At 46.6% G+C, this 16,028-nt stretch overlaps 1 protein-coding gene across 1 annotated transcript in view; it reads left to right on the top strand.

Annotated features, from left to right (window-relative positions):
* The window catches only part of SLC43A2 (solute carrier family 43 member 2), a 31,394-nt gene extending 15,860 nt beyond the window's left edge, over nucleotides 1–15,534 (top strand). The window contains exons 6-14 of the mRNA XM_058037507.1: nucleotides 574–666; nucleotides 1,298–1,431; nucleotides 1,844–2,046; nucleotides 2,686–2,829; nucleotides 6,184–6,322; nucleotides 6,757–6,889; nucleotides 7,813–7,886; nucleotides 9,561–9,684; nucleotides 10,500–15,534. Coding sequence (XP_057893490.1) covers nucleotides 574–666; nucleotides 1,298–1,431; nucleotides 1,844–2,046; nucleotides 2,686–2,829; nucleotides 6,184–6,322; nucleotides 6,757–6,889; nucleotides 7,813–7,886; nucleotides 9,561–9,684; nucleotides 10,500–10,661 — 1,206 coding nt within the window. The 3' untranslated portion in view covers nucleotides 10,662–15,534. The remainder of the gene's footprint in view (nucleotides 1–573; nucleotides 667–1,297; nucleotides 1,432–1,843; nucleotides 2,047–2,685; nucleotides 2,830–6,183; nucleotides 6,323–6,756; nucleotides 6,890–7,812; nucleotides 7,887–9,560; nucleotides 9,685–10,499) is intronic.
* The last annotated feature ends 494 nt before the right edge of the window (nucleotides 15,535–16,028 follow it).

Here is a 16,028-nt window from a genome sequence, read left to right as displayed (position 1 = left end):
GGAGCCTTGGAGATGGCTAGAAATGGAAATGCAAACAGCAGCACTGTTTGTGCTTGTCTCTGTTCCTTCTTGTTATAACAGGAACTTTCTGGTCTGCTGCAAAGGATTTGGGTGCTGACCCAAGGTGCATAAACAAAGCTGGCAGCTCAAGGTGTTGCAGGGTGTGTTAAAGACTGCAGCCTGTGTCTAACAACCCTTGGCTAAAAAGAGGGTGACAAACAGAGGGTTTGTGGTAGAGGAAAAGTGGTGGCTAAAGGTTTTTGGGGTAAGGAACTTCTAGGGAAAGCACAAGAGCTGGAGCAAATGCTCCTGTGCTAAAGGTGAATGATGCAAAATATGCTGTCAGTCTGGAAAGAAGCAGCATCAGTAAGCACATAAATCTTGGGTTGTAGACATTGCCTGTCTCCAGAGACACCAGTGAAACCTGCAGAGTAATATCTTATAGAGCTAAGTCATGCCTAAGTACAACTGGCTGCTTCACATTGTGGTATCCAGGAGAATTAATCCTAAATGCCAATATCTCCTTGAGAAAGCCTCATTCCTGCTCCAGCTGATGTTCCTCTCTCTCCACAGCTGCCCAACATGTTTGGGGACCTTCGTTCCACGTTCATTGCTCTGATGATTGGCTCCTATGCTTCCTCTGCCGTGACATTCCCAGGAATCAAGGTGAGGCTGTGGGATCAAGGCTTGGGACTGGTGGTGTTGTGCTGGTATCTTGTCCTGTTTAGCAATAAAGTGGAAAGAAAGAGAGACCATTTGTTAAAGGTCTTTTTTAGGGGTGTGCATTTGCAAGATTCAGTTCCTGTCTGTATCAGAGACTTCCCAAGTGACTGCCTCAAGAATGCAGCAGATAGAAAACTTGAGAAGTGCTAAGTAGAAGTGAAAAACTAAAGTTTTTTTTAGGAAAGATTGCTTTGTTAATATCTAAGTTGTGTGTGTATATATATATATTTTAATACACAAATGTGTATTTTGTCTGCGTGATGGTCACCAGTGGTTGGCTTTGAAGATAATTTATGGCTGGCAGATGGCACTGAAGGGATGTGAGATGGTCACCTGGGCTGCCTGGATAGATCACCTGGGTCTGAACCAGGGATGTTTCACTGCAGTCTCAGGTGTGCAGGGAAATTCCTGCTGGTTTTCCAAGAAAGTCACAAAATTATTTTGTTACCACTTGAGTAACCCATTTTAAGTGTATCATGATGTTCTTTCCCTGCTTCTGTCAGACCTCATTCCAAGAATATTGCAGCATCTCTCTGCTCCTGTAGCCAAACCCACATTCCCTTGTGATTCCCAGGTTATCTATGACTTTGGGGTCTCCTTCATCCTTATCCTGCTTGTCTGGGCGAGCTGTGCAGGACTCGTTTTCCTCAACTGCTTCTTCAACTGGCCCCTGGAGCCTTTCCCAGGACCAGAAGACATGGACTACTCGTGAGTCTGCAGGGCTAATCCCATTCCTAATCCTCTAGGAAAAGCTGGCACAAAGAATTTAGAGGAGTAGTAGACAGGGAACCCCTTGCATGTTGTTTGTTGCTGCCACCTCTTAGGCTGAGGGTTTCTGCCTGCCACTAGCATGTGATTACCTGTGCAAAGCAGAACTTTCCAAACTGTGGGAATTACAAAGGGAGAATGATCTGTTCCTGGTCATAAGTATTTTTATATTGATTTATGCCAAGTTGGCCCAGGGAAAGTATCTCAGTGTGCTCTGGATCAAAACCATTTGTGGGTCTGTAATGGAAACCAGTGCCTTAAATCCACAAATAGCCCTTCTGACTCCTGCAACACTGCTGCCTCTGACTCCTCACCCTGTGTTGCAGCTCTCACGCTCTTTGCAACCCAACAGGGTGAAAATAAAGTTCAGCTGGCTGGGCTTTGACCACAAAATCACTGGGAAGCAGTTCTACAAGCAAGTGACGACCGTGGGGCGCCGTCTCAGCGTGGGGAGCTCCATGAAGGGCCCCAAGGAGCCAGCAGCTCTGCAGGAGAACAACAAGCTCTGTCTGTCTACAGTGGACCTGGAAGTGAAGTGCCAGCCTGACAGTGCAGGTGTGGTTCTGGGTGCCCCAGGGTGCTGGCACAGGCCTGCTGGCCTCCCTGCTCTGCTCCAGATCTGTTTGCAAGGGAGCAGAATGTGAGCCAGGTGCTGCCAGGGCCTGGTGCCAGCCACCAGTTATGTCAGGAATCCTGTCCCTGTGTCCTTCCCTGAACACAAATGGTGCAGCCAGTGGTGGGGACAGCACATGGGAGCTGCTGTGGCTGCAGGGGGACAGGACAGCTGCACACTGCTGGCTCTTAGGTGGATTGTTGCCACCATGACCAAGCCTTCTTTACTTTGGAGCATCATAGAATGGTCTGACCTGGAAGGGACCTTAAAGATCATTTAATTCCACCACTTCCACCAGAACACATTGCTCAAAGCCCCATCCAGCCTGGCCTTGATAGTGAAAGCAAATGGTTTGAGGCTTCTTTTTGTCCTAATCCACAGAATCAGGGCATTCTTCCTGCTGCCTTGCCCCACTTTGGTAGCCAAACTCCAGCACCTGCAGCTGCTGATGGTGGGAGTTTGTGAGGCACCAGGTGAACTCCTTGGGGCTGCCACTGGCACTCCTGGCCAGGAGAGGCCCTGCTGTGAATGTTTGCCAGGGTGTGCTGCCTTCTTCAGAGGCTCTGTTCTTCCTTCTGCAGCTACTCCCTCCTTCATGAAGAGTGTCTTCAGCCCCATCCTGCTGCTCAGCCTCATCACCATGTGTGTCACCCAGCTGAGGCTCATCTTCTACATGGGAGCCATGAACACCATCCTGGAGTTTCTGTCTGGAGATGAAAGTCAAGGTAAGGGAACCCCTGAAGACTTTCACTGCATCCTTGGGGCTGGGAGTGACCCAGCCTTGGTGAGTGGAGGCCGAGCAGCTGATTACTCAGCAGATGCTCCATGCAGGGCAATCCTTGGTGTCCAAGTGCACTGGCAGCTGCTGGGAGGGCCCAGGGAAGGGCTGGAAGCAGCCCAGCACAGAGGGGCAGTGAGGTGGGTGCTTGAATGTCAGGCTAATTTTAACTCTGTGTCTGTCAGATACTGCCCCACGTTATTTCCCCACATAGGCCTCTTGCAAGTAACCCCTGGGGGTGGACTGCTAATTTTTATTTTAACTAGAAAACCTATTTCAGCAGGTATTTGCTTGAGTTATCCCAAGCAAGCAGAGAATGCAGAGCAGCTGACTCTCATGAGTAATGCTTGGACTCAGTGCCTCAGCCCAGCACCCAGGGGGGAGAAGTGAAGTCAGAGCTGGTTTTTTGTGCAGCTTGCTGGGTGCTGGGGAGGCTCAGGGCTGGACTCCCTGCATTTATAGTTCTGATGAAGTTTCATGGAGCAAACAGGAAAGAGTACATTAGTTTACTGTCAAAAATACCCAGGATTGCAAAACAGGACTTAGCCTTTTTTTTTTAAATTTTGTTTTTGTCCTTTGTAGTAAGATCCAGTTTGAACTTGTTAAATCTGGATTGCATGAAGCTGATAAATCAAGAGGCACTCCTCTGAAAACAGGAGTGAGCTCTGGGGGAGGGAAGGAAACTCAGGAAACTCCAAGTGCCCTGGCATTCCCTGAATTGCTTTGTTTCTTGAGCCTCTGACAGCCTGCAGCATTCAGCTCTTTATCTCCTGCCTCAGGAGCCAGCTTAGACATTAAACAGCAGAACAGGACAAACTTCACACTGCCTACCTTTCCCAACACTGCTTCCTTTTCTGCTTACCTTGTAACTCTGACACTGCTTTTAAAAAAATATTATTTCTTTTTACCCTGGCTTGCTGTACTAATTTAATTTTAATTTCTTTCCTTCTCCTCCCCTCCTTGGAATTTCAGAATTAACATTAACTGTATAAGCTGCCAATTCTGCTTTGATCCAGCTCCCTGCTAAAACAGGGATCGTGCCCCTTGAGTATGCTGCAATTTTTCTGTGCCACCTTTAAGATTTCTTCCTTATTTTTTCCCCTTCCTCCCCCTGATTGTAGCCTGGGCTCATTGCAGTGCAGTCTCTGTCTTGGTGTTTCCATGGCATCAGCAAAACAGTGGCATTGTCTGGTCTCAGCAGTGTCAGGCTCTGCTGCAAGAGCAGCTCCAAGGCACGTGCAGCTCTCCAGAAATGCAATCTGTGTGTGCACCAGGAGGGGATGGGGTGCTGCTCCCTCACATTCCTCCTGATTCCTGCCTTTATTCTCCTGGGTGGGGTTTGCTCAGAGAGCTCCCTCCACCTGCAGCTGCCCTTGGGAGCACTGAGGGAGGGGAGAGCTGGGCCAAACCCTGCAAGGGTTGTGGTCAAAAGTTAAATATTCCTGGGATTACAGCAGGAGAGAAGGATGTGGGGAGAATCATGCAGATCAGGAGTGAAGTCTTTAATTGCAGTGAGGCACAGTGTCCTTGAAAGTTCTTTCTGTGCAGGTTATGGTGAGTTAGACCTGTCAGGAAACCAAAAGGTGGAGAGAGCAGTCAGCCTGTGGCTGCTTATCTGCTGAAACCCCCCAAAAGATGAGGAAGAAGCTTTAAGGGTACATTCTGTAAATAATTGTGTTGTAGGAAGGCAGGGGAGAGGAGACCTGCTATACCTAGAACCTGAAATTTGTCTGCATCTTTGATAAATTGTCACCTTGCTCTCAAATGTGGTGATACTGAGAGACCTTGGGCTGGAAAGCTCAACAGTGTGAGGTGTTTGCTCAGAGTAGTTTTGAGTGAAAAGCATCTAAAACAGGGAATGTAAAGGTTTGTGCCCACGTGTGCTTCCTTTGCTAGGTATTACTGCTTTTTCTCCTTGGGAAAAAATGTTTTTTAACATGACAGATAAGCTGAGGGGGCCTTGTTTTGTAGCAGCTGCTGTTTCCTCCCCTTCCCTTGCTGACCCCATAAATTTCACTCCTTAATTCAAGCTGCCCTCTGCCCTTGCTGTTTAGAGCCTAAGATTAAATGTTCAGGGCAGCATAAAGAGGCAAAACATGACAGCGTGGCTTGCTTCTTACCCTCTATTAAAAAATAACCAGCCAGCAGTAAATCAGCTCCTGCAGAGCTCTCAGAGAGTGATGCCACCTGTTTCTCTTGGCTGCAGCAGTTGCTGTAATGAGAGGGGATGTGGGGTCACTCCAGGGCCTGTCTTTGTGGGAGGAACGGGGCCATGAATGTGAGGTTGGAGGTTGGAGGTTCCTCTCAGCTCCTTTGCCAGCAGCTGGAGCCAGGAAAAGATCACCAGGTGCCATCCTTGGGCACAGCAGAGCAGCCCTGCTGGGGTTTGCTGCAACTGTTTAGGAGAGAGAGGCTGGTTGGAAACTTTCTCTCCATTACCAAGTGGATTTTGGTGGAAATCCTGGCTGTGCTGCTTTGGCTGGGCTTAAAAACGGGAGGGACTAATGAGAATTTCAGCTGCTTTGCTTGCAGGGCTGTAACTTGTGCTCTGTATGCTGAGATGGGCAGTTTCAGAGCCACATCCTTGTTTTGGAGCTGTGGCACACCGTGACTCACCAGCCCTTCTGTGTGCTGCCTCAGTCACCACGTGGGCTGCCCAGAGGAAGTGGAAAAAAGCCTTGCAGGGTGGGGGAACTGCTCAGTAACAGGAGGGGACAATTTCTTCTGAGTCTGCTGGCATCAGCTTTCCCTCAGCAAGCCACGGGGACACTTCTCTCATCGTTAGCACAGAATTTTCATCACTTTGAGCTTTGTAACAATTGCCCACAAATGATGTTATTTTTAGATGTTAATCTCCTGCCCCCTTTCTTCCAAACTTGTCCATTCAGCACAAACTGGGTTATTCCTCACCTTCCCAGCCTGATTGTCCTCACTGGAGCATCCCAGCTGGAGAAGCTGCAGCTCCCAGCAAGGCAGGAGAGGGGATGACTAAAGCAGGCCTGGCTGTGCAGCACACAAAGCTTATAAAAACTCTTCCTGCTGGTCCTGCCCGGAATAAACCTCACTGACACTCAGTGGGTGCTGTGTCCCCATTTTTGGAGCCCTGCCTGCTGCTGCCCAGAGAATTCCAGTGCAGGATCAGAATGGCTGAAGGAAATGTGCCCAGCATGTCTATTCTGATGTCTGGAAGGCTGATGAGTGACTGATAAGAGAAGTGATAATGGGAAGGGTTTTTTTAAATATTTTTTCCTATCGCTTGGACTGAAAACTATTTTTAATAATTATTTTTTTTCCCCTGCAGTGGCTTTCTACACTTCCATTTTTGGGGTCCTGCAGCTGCTGTGCCTGCTGACAGCGCCTGTGATCGGATACATCATGGACTGGAGAATGAAAGAGTGTGATGATGGCTCAGAGGAGAATGAGGAGAGCAACGCTGAGCAGTGCGTAGTGTGCCCCACACGGGACATGCAGGCACCTGGCAGGCCCCCTCTGCTCTGCCTTGTGTGTTGTGGGATCAAAGACTGAAAAGAATATTGGCTCTTCAGTATAGAAAAGAAAGCCTGAAGGAAGACTTGATAATTGCAGAGGAAAGGAGCAGACTATCTTCCATGTCCACTCAGATCAGTCGAGAAGAGCAAATTTAAGTTGTAGCAGGAGAGGCTCAGACTTCCCTCCTAGCCTAAGAGTAAGAGTAACAGCACTGAAATAATTACCCAGACGTTCCTCAGCTTCCACTGGTGGAGATCCCAGCACCTCCATAGGCAGATCTGTGACCAAACTGGTGTAGATAGTTGATGTGATGTGTAGAGAATCTTGCTGTGAGTCCCAGCAGCTGCTGGGGGTGTTTGTAACCCAGGTTTTGCTGTCCTTCCAGAGGTGACAAGAAGAAGAAAAAGCGTGACCGTCAGATCCAGAAAATCACCAACGCCACCAATGCCTTTGTGTTCACCAACTTCCTGCTGGTTGGATTTGGAATCACCTGTCTTATTCCTAATCTACCCTTGCAGGTGAGTGGGTGAAATGGGTGGGGTGCTGGCAGAATGACAGCACAGTGCCAGGAGAACCTGCTGCTGGTGGCAGGAGGGCTGGGATTGGCACTGCAGGGAAACTTCCATCCTGCTTTGCAAGCCCCACTTGTAGAGCAGAAACAACACTCTGCACTTTGGATCTCTTGGGAAAACCTGAACAAGCAGCTGTAGTTAAAATGCCACTTGATTCAGAATTTATTTGCACTTTAAACTTTTTTTTTTTTTTAATTTTTTGAAGTTTCTGCAGCTGGCCTGTGTGGCAACTAATTCTTGCCCACCAAGATCCTCTCAGCAGTGCCTGTACATTTAAACTGGGCTTGATTTAAGCTGCAGAAGGTTGGAAAAACTTGCAGCAAGGAGCACAACATGGTGATGTGTACAGCAGCTTATTCCTGCGTCAAATGCTGTGCCCAATGGTACCTGTGGGATTATAAACCTCTTAAAATATTTATTCTGTGGCACCACCTATTTTTGGCAGAGGAGTTTAGTGATTTTATGCTATACTTAAACACACCTTGATGATGTAGGCAAACATCAGTTTGCCTATGAGCAAGTGAAAGCAGTTTGCTCATTCTTACGTGTTGTCTGCAATAACTTGTGGAAAATTAACTAAATTGGTGGCCATGGAAAAGCATTGTGATCCTGGCCAGGGGTTGCTGGGGACATGTCCTTGCAGCAATGCCACCTACAAATGAGAGATCCTCTGTGTGTGTGCAGAGTAAGGAAAAGCAGTGCCTGGAGACAAGTACAAATTTCTTCCCTCGTGCTGATATTTCAGGTTTTGGGTCTGGGTTTCCCAATCCTACCTGAAAAGAGCAGCTTTTAGGAATGGCTGGTGTTGGGTTCTGGCACACCTGAGTGGGTGTCTAGGATGTGACATTTTTCTGCTTCTTTTTTTTCAGATTCTGTCCTTCATTTTGCACACAATTGTGAGAGGATTCATCCACTCAGCTGTGGGAGGCCTCTATGCAGCTGTGTAAGTCTCTGGTTCCCCATAAGATGTGGCTGGCCAGATAAACTGGTTTGGGATGATGGGCTGTCCAGGGGAGAGGGAGATCAGGAACAAGGTCTTCATGGTCAGAGGGGAAAAATGGTGCAACTTGTTTCCTCAGTCACCTCTAGACATGACAATAGCTGGGCTGAAATCCCAGGGCTTTCCTTGTTTAGCAACAGCGCCAGGAACAGTTATGTGTGAGACTAAACTATTGACACACAGGTTATATAGTAAAAACTCAAGGCTTTTTTTGTCTTGCAATGAGCAGATGTGTGCATGTGCCCAGGTAAAACATTAACAGGACTGAAAACATCACTGCTGCTCTCCTCTGAAGCTGACATTGATAAAACATTGCTCAAGATAGCATTAGTGATGCCTCCTCCCTTTCCCAGGACAGATCACCCATCCTGTTTCCAACTTTGCAAGTTATCAATAGCTGAATCTAAATGCTCTCTTCCTCATTAAGCAATGTTTTTGGCCTTGAAAACAGATCTGTCCCTCAGTGCTGAGGTAGGACAGAGGAACAAAGAGGAGCTGTTTTCTTTCAGGGAATCAGAGATTTGTTGGGGTGGGAAGGGACCTCTCCAGACCAAGGTCAGGTAGTGCAGGTGGTCCAGGAGTGCAACTGATTTTGTCTGGATATCTCCATGGATGGAGACTCCACTGCTCCACAGACTCTTTCTGTCAAAATCTAAGCCCCACATCTGGGAGAATCCAGACTAGAGAACACATTTCTGCTTCAGAAATGTATAAACTTTTGGTTCCCTGGCAGCCAGAAGCAAAATATTTTTGTCTTGGGCAAGGTAAATAAATGTATGTTGCAGTAAGTATCACCTTACTGGTAAACTAATCCTATTTGACCACTGCAACTCTGGAATTTCCTGGAGTTGAGGTATTTTTGCTTTGAATATGACTTCTTTGAATATTTAAAGGTTTTGATTTGCTTCTTTCTTCCCAAGTTTAGTTTAACCTGACTGTTTTTAATTACTGCTCAGTCATGGAAAGAGAAAAATGTTAGAAGATTCCTGAAATTTATTTTCCCATTAATATTATCTGATACCAGCACTTGCCAGTCAATAGTGTTGTTTAGTTTGACATAGGATCAGACTTGTCCTCTAAAAAGGAAAACACTAACCTGTTGTGCAGGTTTCACTCGCCTCCAAAGGGAGCAAATTGTTATGACCAGATGAAAATGATTGCTCAGGCACTGGTGTTGTCATCTGGATAAAGCAGCCCTGCTTTTAACTTGTAAATATCCCCACTCTGCTCCCTGTGCAATAGAAACAGGAGCTGTATAAGCACTTCCACTTGCCCACAGTAGAGCTGCAAAACAAAACAAGTGCTGGATCTGATATTGCTAAAGTCTGAGACTCGGGATGAGAATGATCTGAAGAAGAAGGCTCCAGCCTTGGCAGCAGTTCCATTCTGCTCTCAGGAGCAGTGTGACACCACAGGGTCTGTGTAAATACCCTGTAAAAAGGGGCAGTTACCCTGCAGGGGCAGTTAACTGCAGGAGGGAGTTCTGCACGTTATGCCTGTCTTGGCACTGTGCTCTCACGTTGGTCTCTGTTGTTACTGGGCTGGGAATGTAATCTGACCTGGGTGATATGAAGTCAAGGTGACACATAATAATGCTGTTGCTTTCTTTGTTGACAGATACCCCTCGACTCAGTTTGGCAGCTTGACAGGGCTGCAGTCGTTAATCAGTGCCCTCTTTGCCCTCCTGCAGCAGCCTCTCTTCATGGCACTGACAGGACCTTTGAAAGGAGACCCCCTCTGGGCAAGTTCTTCTCAGTTTTGATATGAAAGCTTGGGGGTTAAGATGATTTTTGGCTCATTTAAGGGCTCCTGTGCATGGACCAAGGTTAAAAACAGCTCTAATTTTACATGTCCCTCAGTCTGCTGGTACCTTGGTGCTGTCCAGACCTTTCCCTGTCCCTGTGTGAGTAATGAGTCCCTGGGCAGGGAAGCCAGTAACCCTTATGGTGAATGGAAAGGGAGGAAGGGAGTGCTTTCCACTAACACTTTATGTGGTGAGTCAGAATCTGTCAGGTTAAAAATGGGTGAGTGTGAGCAGACCTCAAAATTGAGAAATAACACTGTGATGCTTGAGAACTACAAGCTCCAATTACCAATAAATTTTGGATTGCTGATGCTAATGACCAAAAAGCCAAATGGCTGTTAAGGGCAGGGCTGATGTGGTGTCTTGCTGAGAGTCTGGGCAGCTCAATAAAATCGTGACATGGGTGATGCTGGGGAGAATTCTGGTCTCTAGGCTACATGTGCCCATGCCTGTTGCTCTTCAATCAGCAAACTTGGTGTGAAACACCTGCAGCTCCACCAGCCCTTGCCTGTTCTATGGAACAAGACTCCCACAACCATAATCCAGAGTGACAAACTCTTGCAGCATTTAGCTTGCACACACAAGGTTCTCTAAGGATGAAAACAGTGGAGGATGTTGCCAGCACAGGGAGCAGGGCGTCTCCTGTTTGCCCACAGCTGGCGATGTGGGCTGGGCTCTGACACTGCTGCACGCGTGGCTGGGTTGTTGTCTTCTCCTAACCAGCCTAATTTTGGTTTGCTTTCCTCCTGCAGGTGAATGTTGGCTTGCTTGGCCTGAGCCTCCTGGGATTCTGCCTCCCAATCTACCTGGTCTGCTACAGGCGCAGGCTAGAGAGAGAAAAGAAGCAGAAGATGGAAGATGCCAAACTTTTCTTCAAAATCAACGGCACTCCCACTGAGGAAGCCTTTGTTTAAACTGGTGCTTCATGTGCAAACTCCCCTGTACAAGTTCCTACCACATCTGTGGGTTCTACCTGTGGTGTAAGCCAGGACTTTTCTCCCCTGGCTCTGCCAGTCTTTGCTCATCACTGGAGTGAGGGCTGGACATCAGACTGAGATTTCCTCAGATATATGGCAGGAGGAGACTTCCCACTCCTTATTCCAAAACATGGGACACTTTTCCTTTTTATAAAGGCCACACAGCTATTGTGTCTTAAATTATCCCCTGATCACACTCTCCAGCAGCAGAGAGTTTGCATGGGAAACTGGGGAGAGAAGGAATAGAGGGATGGGGGAAGAAGGAAGACAGACCATAATTTGAGTTTGCAAATGTAACACACTGCAGTCTGTTTTCTCCCCTTCTTCCCCCAAACTTGGCTGACACAGTCTCGGATGCAAGCTGCACTGTCCTCCCTCCCCAAGGCTTCATAATGGTCTTTCTGCTTGATGTGTAGCTGGAACCAGTGGTTTTACTGTCTCTCCAGACATATCCCTGTTCCTGAGGCAGGGAAGGGGTTTTTATTCCTATGTGTATGAGCACAGCTTCAGTGTTTTGCTAAATGTTGGCTGCTAGCACTGACAGCTCCCAAACCTTTTATTACTGCAAATGACACAGACTGTGAGCAATGGATCTGCCTTCCACACTGAAATGAAGAGCCTATAGTGGACTGCTGGTCCTAGAGCAAGCCTTGGGAGGCCTGGAATTCCTCTTCTTCCCGGTTCACAAACTCACCTGTACGTGTTTTAAACTGTCTGCAGTCCTGGAGCCTCTGAGATAAGAATTGGATCTTGTTTACCGATGAAGTGCTTTGAGACTTTGTTGCCTTTTGCCTCTCCTTCCCCCCTGAGATGCCCCTGGGAGGGGAGCAGCAATGTGTGTTCAGTAAAAAGTGGAGAAGCTTCTTGAAGCTGAGTTCTGGGGCTTCAGATACCTTGGTGTTCACGTGAGCTGACCTGCTGGTGAAAAGAACCAGGAGTGCAGAACACTCCTTTGTGTCTGGTAACTGCATCCTGTGGACATATGGCAGGGTGATGTGGTGATGTCGTTTTTCCTTTAGCCATAGCTGATTTACCTTGCTATGATAATGGTCACCAAGCTGCTGAACACCAGGTTACTGTGACTGACCAAAATGCTGCCACTTGGGCTGTTCTAGGAGCCTTCTGCAATGTTGATGCTCTGTCTGGACAGAGCAGCTGGTGATTGATTGTAAGGTGAAGCTGCTGCCAGAGCAATACGTGTGGGTAAAGGTGCCCCAGGCCTGTTCACACCAGGGAGGGAATACAAAGGGAATTTTTAACCTGCTTATTTTTATAGAGGTTTTCCTTGTCTAAAGCAGACTTTTCTGCCCTTAACCTTCTTGTTGAGGTCGGCAGCTCAGGCTCTGGAGCCCTGTGTTAAGCACTGCACTGAGTGGGAGCAGGACTGTGCAGGGGTGAGGAGGAGCACCGACTGCACCGGGCTGAGCTGGTGGCTGCGGGAAGGTTGGGGCAGAAATAAAACAATTCTGGAGAAATAGTGGTGGTGTTTTACTGCAAAGCCTGGCAAGGGCTCAGACATTCAACTTTTCTATGTCTGGTTGGCAAAGTCCAAGAAACAACACCGTGCTGCGGCCTTCCTGTGACAGATTACCTGGAAGCTGAGCTGGGTGTGAGCTCCTTCGCTGGGGTTTGGAGGAGGCAGAACCCCGGGCCGGGCAGGTTCCAGCTTTGCTGCAGCCCCTGAAGGAGGCAGAACCCCGGGCCGGGCAGGATTTGAGCTTGGCTGCAGCCCCGCGGGTCCCTCCCTGGCGGTGCCGGGGCCAGCGCTCCGTGCGCCGGCAGCGCCATCTCCAGTCGCTGCTGCTCCGCACTCCCTGGTACCTGGTAGTCTTCACTCCTTTCAGGATTCACCACTCGAGGATTTTACACATCTGTGATTTTTTTTTTTAATAATGTGTTGCCTTTATTAAATGTGTTTGTTTCAAGGCAGATTTACTGCCTGCTGTCAGCACTGTGTTCTTCTGGAACTTTTTGTGTTTTGGTGATTGATGATTTAGTGAGCTTTCCATCTTTTTTTGAGCAATAATTAAGAAGGCAGAGTTTTGATTAATTTTGCTGGTCACCTGTCTTGTCTCAAGTACATGTTCAGAGATACACCAGCAGTGGTACAGCCAGAGGGCTTTCTGCAGATTTCTGCATTTTATATTACAATACTTTTAAATATTTTGAGAAGAGTCCTGTTCCTGCTCAGAGATGCTTGTGACGTGACAATGACAGATAAAGTATCAGGTGTGTGAGCCTCCATCCATAGTCTCAGTGTCCTAAAGCAGAGTTGGTGTTTTGTGTGCTAGCCAGCATTATTTCCACCTCAGTTTCAGAATTGAATGTGATTTCTTCCACTCTTATGTCACTTAAATGCCTGTTACAAATGTCTCAGCAAAATAGTGGAAAAGAGAGTGGCATATTTGAATGAAGTCTTAGTGGAGATGCTGCTGCCTTTTAATTTAGCTGCACATTCTTCAAAGAACACAATTTTATTTCTGCCATCTACCTCCCTACTGCAATTCCCAGATCCTGCCCTTTATTAGGGATATCTTCAAATCCAGTTTAACCTGATGATCTGGTGAATATGTGTGCTTAATGTCAGAAGCTGCTGGTCAGCTGTGAGGAGAGCTCATGTCCTGGTGGGTACAGAGGGAGGCTTTTAGCTGTTCAGGGTTGAACAGACAAATGGGATCATGTTCTGGATCATGCAAAGTCAAACTGGAATTCTTTGCTGCAGAATGTAGTGGAGAACAGAAGTAACATTTTTTTTTTAAAGAAGAGGCTGGTTAAACAATGGTCTGATGTATCCACTAACTCAGGGAGATTTTAAGTTGCTGTAAATAAGAAAGTTATGCCAAGGAAAGATACTTGTCTGCATGTTCTGTCCTGTAAGAATTGGCCAAAGCTGGAGAAAACACACTGGGCTAAAGTGAAACACTGCTCTGATCGAATGGGGTGAAATTTATTTTGACAGTTGTGAACCAAACTAACTTCAGTCTCATATTTATCTATCAAAAACCTGCACCTGCATGCAAGATGTGCAAACACTCTACTGATTGTGGCATAACTGCTTCAGAGCTGCTCCTCCTGCAGCAGTGGGGTCAGTATTGCAGGAGGGCAATATTCTGCCTTCAGATTGTTCTAAACATTGTCTTGCACAGCAGAAACACAGCTGGGGTGGTTGAGCAGGGGCAGTTTGCCTCATCCTTTGATGCTTAGGGAAATAAAGTTGTATATAATAACATTATATACATTTGGAGTGGAAAACAGCATTGCTGCTTCCCCAGCAGGGTGTTTCAGGACCAGACAATGCCTGGTGCATGAGCCACCTTGTGGGGAAAATAAATGTGCTACCAAAGAGTGGAGTCCCAGCAGTTGGCATCAATAATGCATTTATCTGTGGAACTCAAATATAGGTCAATGTGTTGTACTGCTCTCATAATTCCTAAATGATGAATTTGTAGGACTTGGGGGTTTTTGTGTCCTTTGTAGCTCCTTACCCTGATCCATATGGGAAGTGCAAGGAGGGTGGCCATGGGAAAGGGCTCCATGGAAGTAACCCCAGCTGAATGTAAGGAAGCAGAAACCTGATCTGTGAGTACCTCAGAGTCAAAGGTGTTGCTGTGTAAAGCGATTGCACCTGCTGGAGACACTGCTCCCAGGCTCTACAGCCTCTCACATGCACTTAATCTGCATTTGTATTAAAATAAAATTGAATTCGCAGAGTGGGGAAGGGAGGGTGACAGCTTTTTGCTTTCACTAATCTGTCAGAACCTAAGCCCTGTTGACACAGCCTTTATAGCACTAATGCAATGACACAATGTCAGAAGTAGCAGAGAAAATCTGTGCTGTTCTGCTTAATAGGACACACTATGACAGTCACTGAGCAAAGCTATATCTGGATCCTTGAGATGAAACTGGACACAGATGTCTGGGAAAAAAAAGGGGGCAAATCTTGCTGAGACACCAATTTAAGTGCAATGCTGCTACAGCAACTGAAATGTTCAACTCCCACAGCAAAGCCTGGCCTCTTCATGCTCTGTGTGCAAAGGAAAATTGCAGGATAATGAGATTTTAACTAAGTCCGTAAATCACTAAAATGTTTTCGAGTAGGAGATTTCCCTCTTGACAGGCTGATGAATTTGGAAAATATGCTACAAAATTCAGAGCAGATACTGTAGGGTAAAAGGAATGAAATCTCTAAACAACATATTTTTGCTACTCTTTTTTTTCCCCTTTGATTTTTTTTCTGCACCTGCAGAGCTTTTTGATATTCCTTACACCTCAGTTTAAAAGTGCAAAGTGCTCATAATGGAAAATAGTATTATAGTACAACAGATTCCTGTTGGGAATGGACTGGTTTGGGGTTTTTTATTAAAAAAAAAAGGGCCACTTCTGATTCACAATGTTATCTTCTCTGAAATAGCTGAAACAATGATGTGTTATGTAGCTGCAATCTTACACGTTAATTATAAAGCCCACAGGTCCTTGTTTTCCTCCATGTGCTGCCAGCCCGTCTCTGTGCAATCTGTTTTTACCAGGTGTCCTGTGCTCCACGTTGTCCTCCTACTGCTGATTGTCACTTCCTTGTGCCTGACCCTCTGTCACCTGCTTTTTATTCTGGAGACAATCCCCTCTTTCAGAAAACCCACTCTTTAACCTGCCAGCATTAGCTCTCCCACCTTTTCCTGTCCACTGAATTTTTTTGTATTTGCTGAAGTGGAATTGTGAACTCCTCGGGGCAGGCCTGTGTCATCTTCTCTGTGTTTGTAAGGTGATGTGCACTCTTGCAGTACTATCTCAAAATAAAGTAATAATAAGTTAATCATTAGTTTTCTTTCTGAGGGTGAACATAATAAAAGCATTGGTTGCTTCCTAAGGAGATTATGGAACCATGAATGCTTTATAGAGTGGCATCTGCCAAAGGGCAGGATCCAGGTTGAATATTTCCTTGACTCTTCTCTAGGTTAGGAGCTAAGAGCCACTGCCAATTAATTTTTTCTTCTCCAAATGAGTTTAATCTTGGAGAAAAAAACCCCAAACCCTGTAGGTGGCAGGTTGAGAATGAGATTGAGCTCTGCTATAGTGTGAACTGCTGTCAAACAGTGACAAATAAACAGGGTGGCCTTAGAAGGGATCACAGGTGTCAACAGCAAAGCTGCACGTCTCAGTTATCCATGCCTTAGCTTGGTGATGCTAAATCTGTGGTGGTTTACTTTTCCAATCCAATAATGACAATCATTGAAAATGCCATAAATCATGACCTGGTGACAAGGTGAAGCCCATAACCTGAAGCCACTCACCCTGTCTGACTGTAGC

Source organism: Melospiza georgiana, chromosome 19, assembly GCF_028018845.1.
Source record: "Melospiza georgiana isolate bMelGeo1 chromosome 19, bMelGeo1.pri, whole genome shotgun sequence".
NCBI classification, from domain to species: Eukaryota; Metazoa; Chordata; class Aves; order Passeriformes; family Passerellidae; genus Melospiza; species Melospiza georgiana.
The sequence above is the reverse complement of the archived record's forward strand: the minus strand, read 5'-3'. Positions and strand labels throughout refer to the sequence as shown.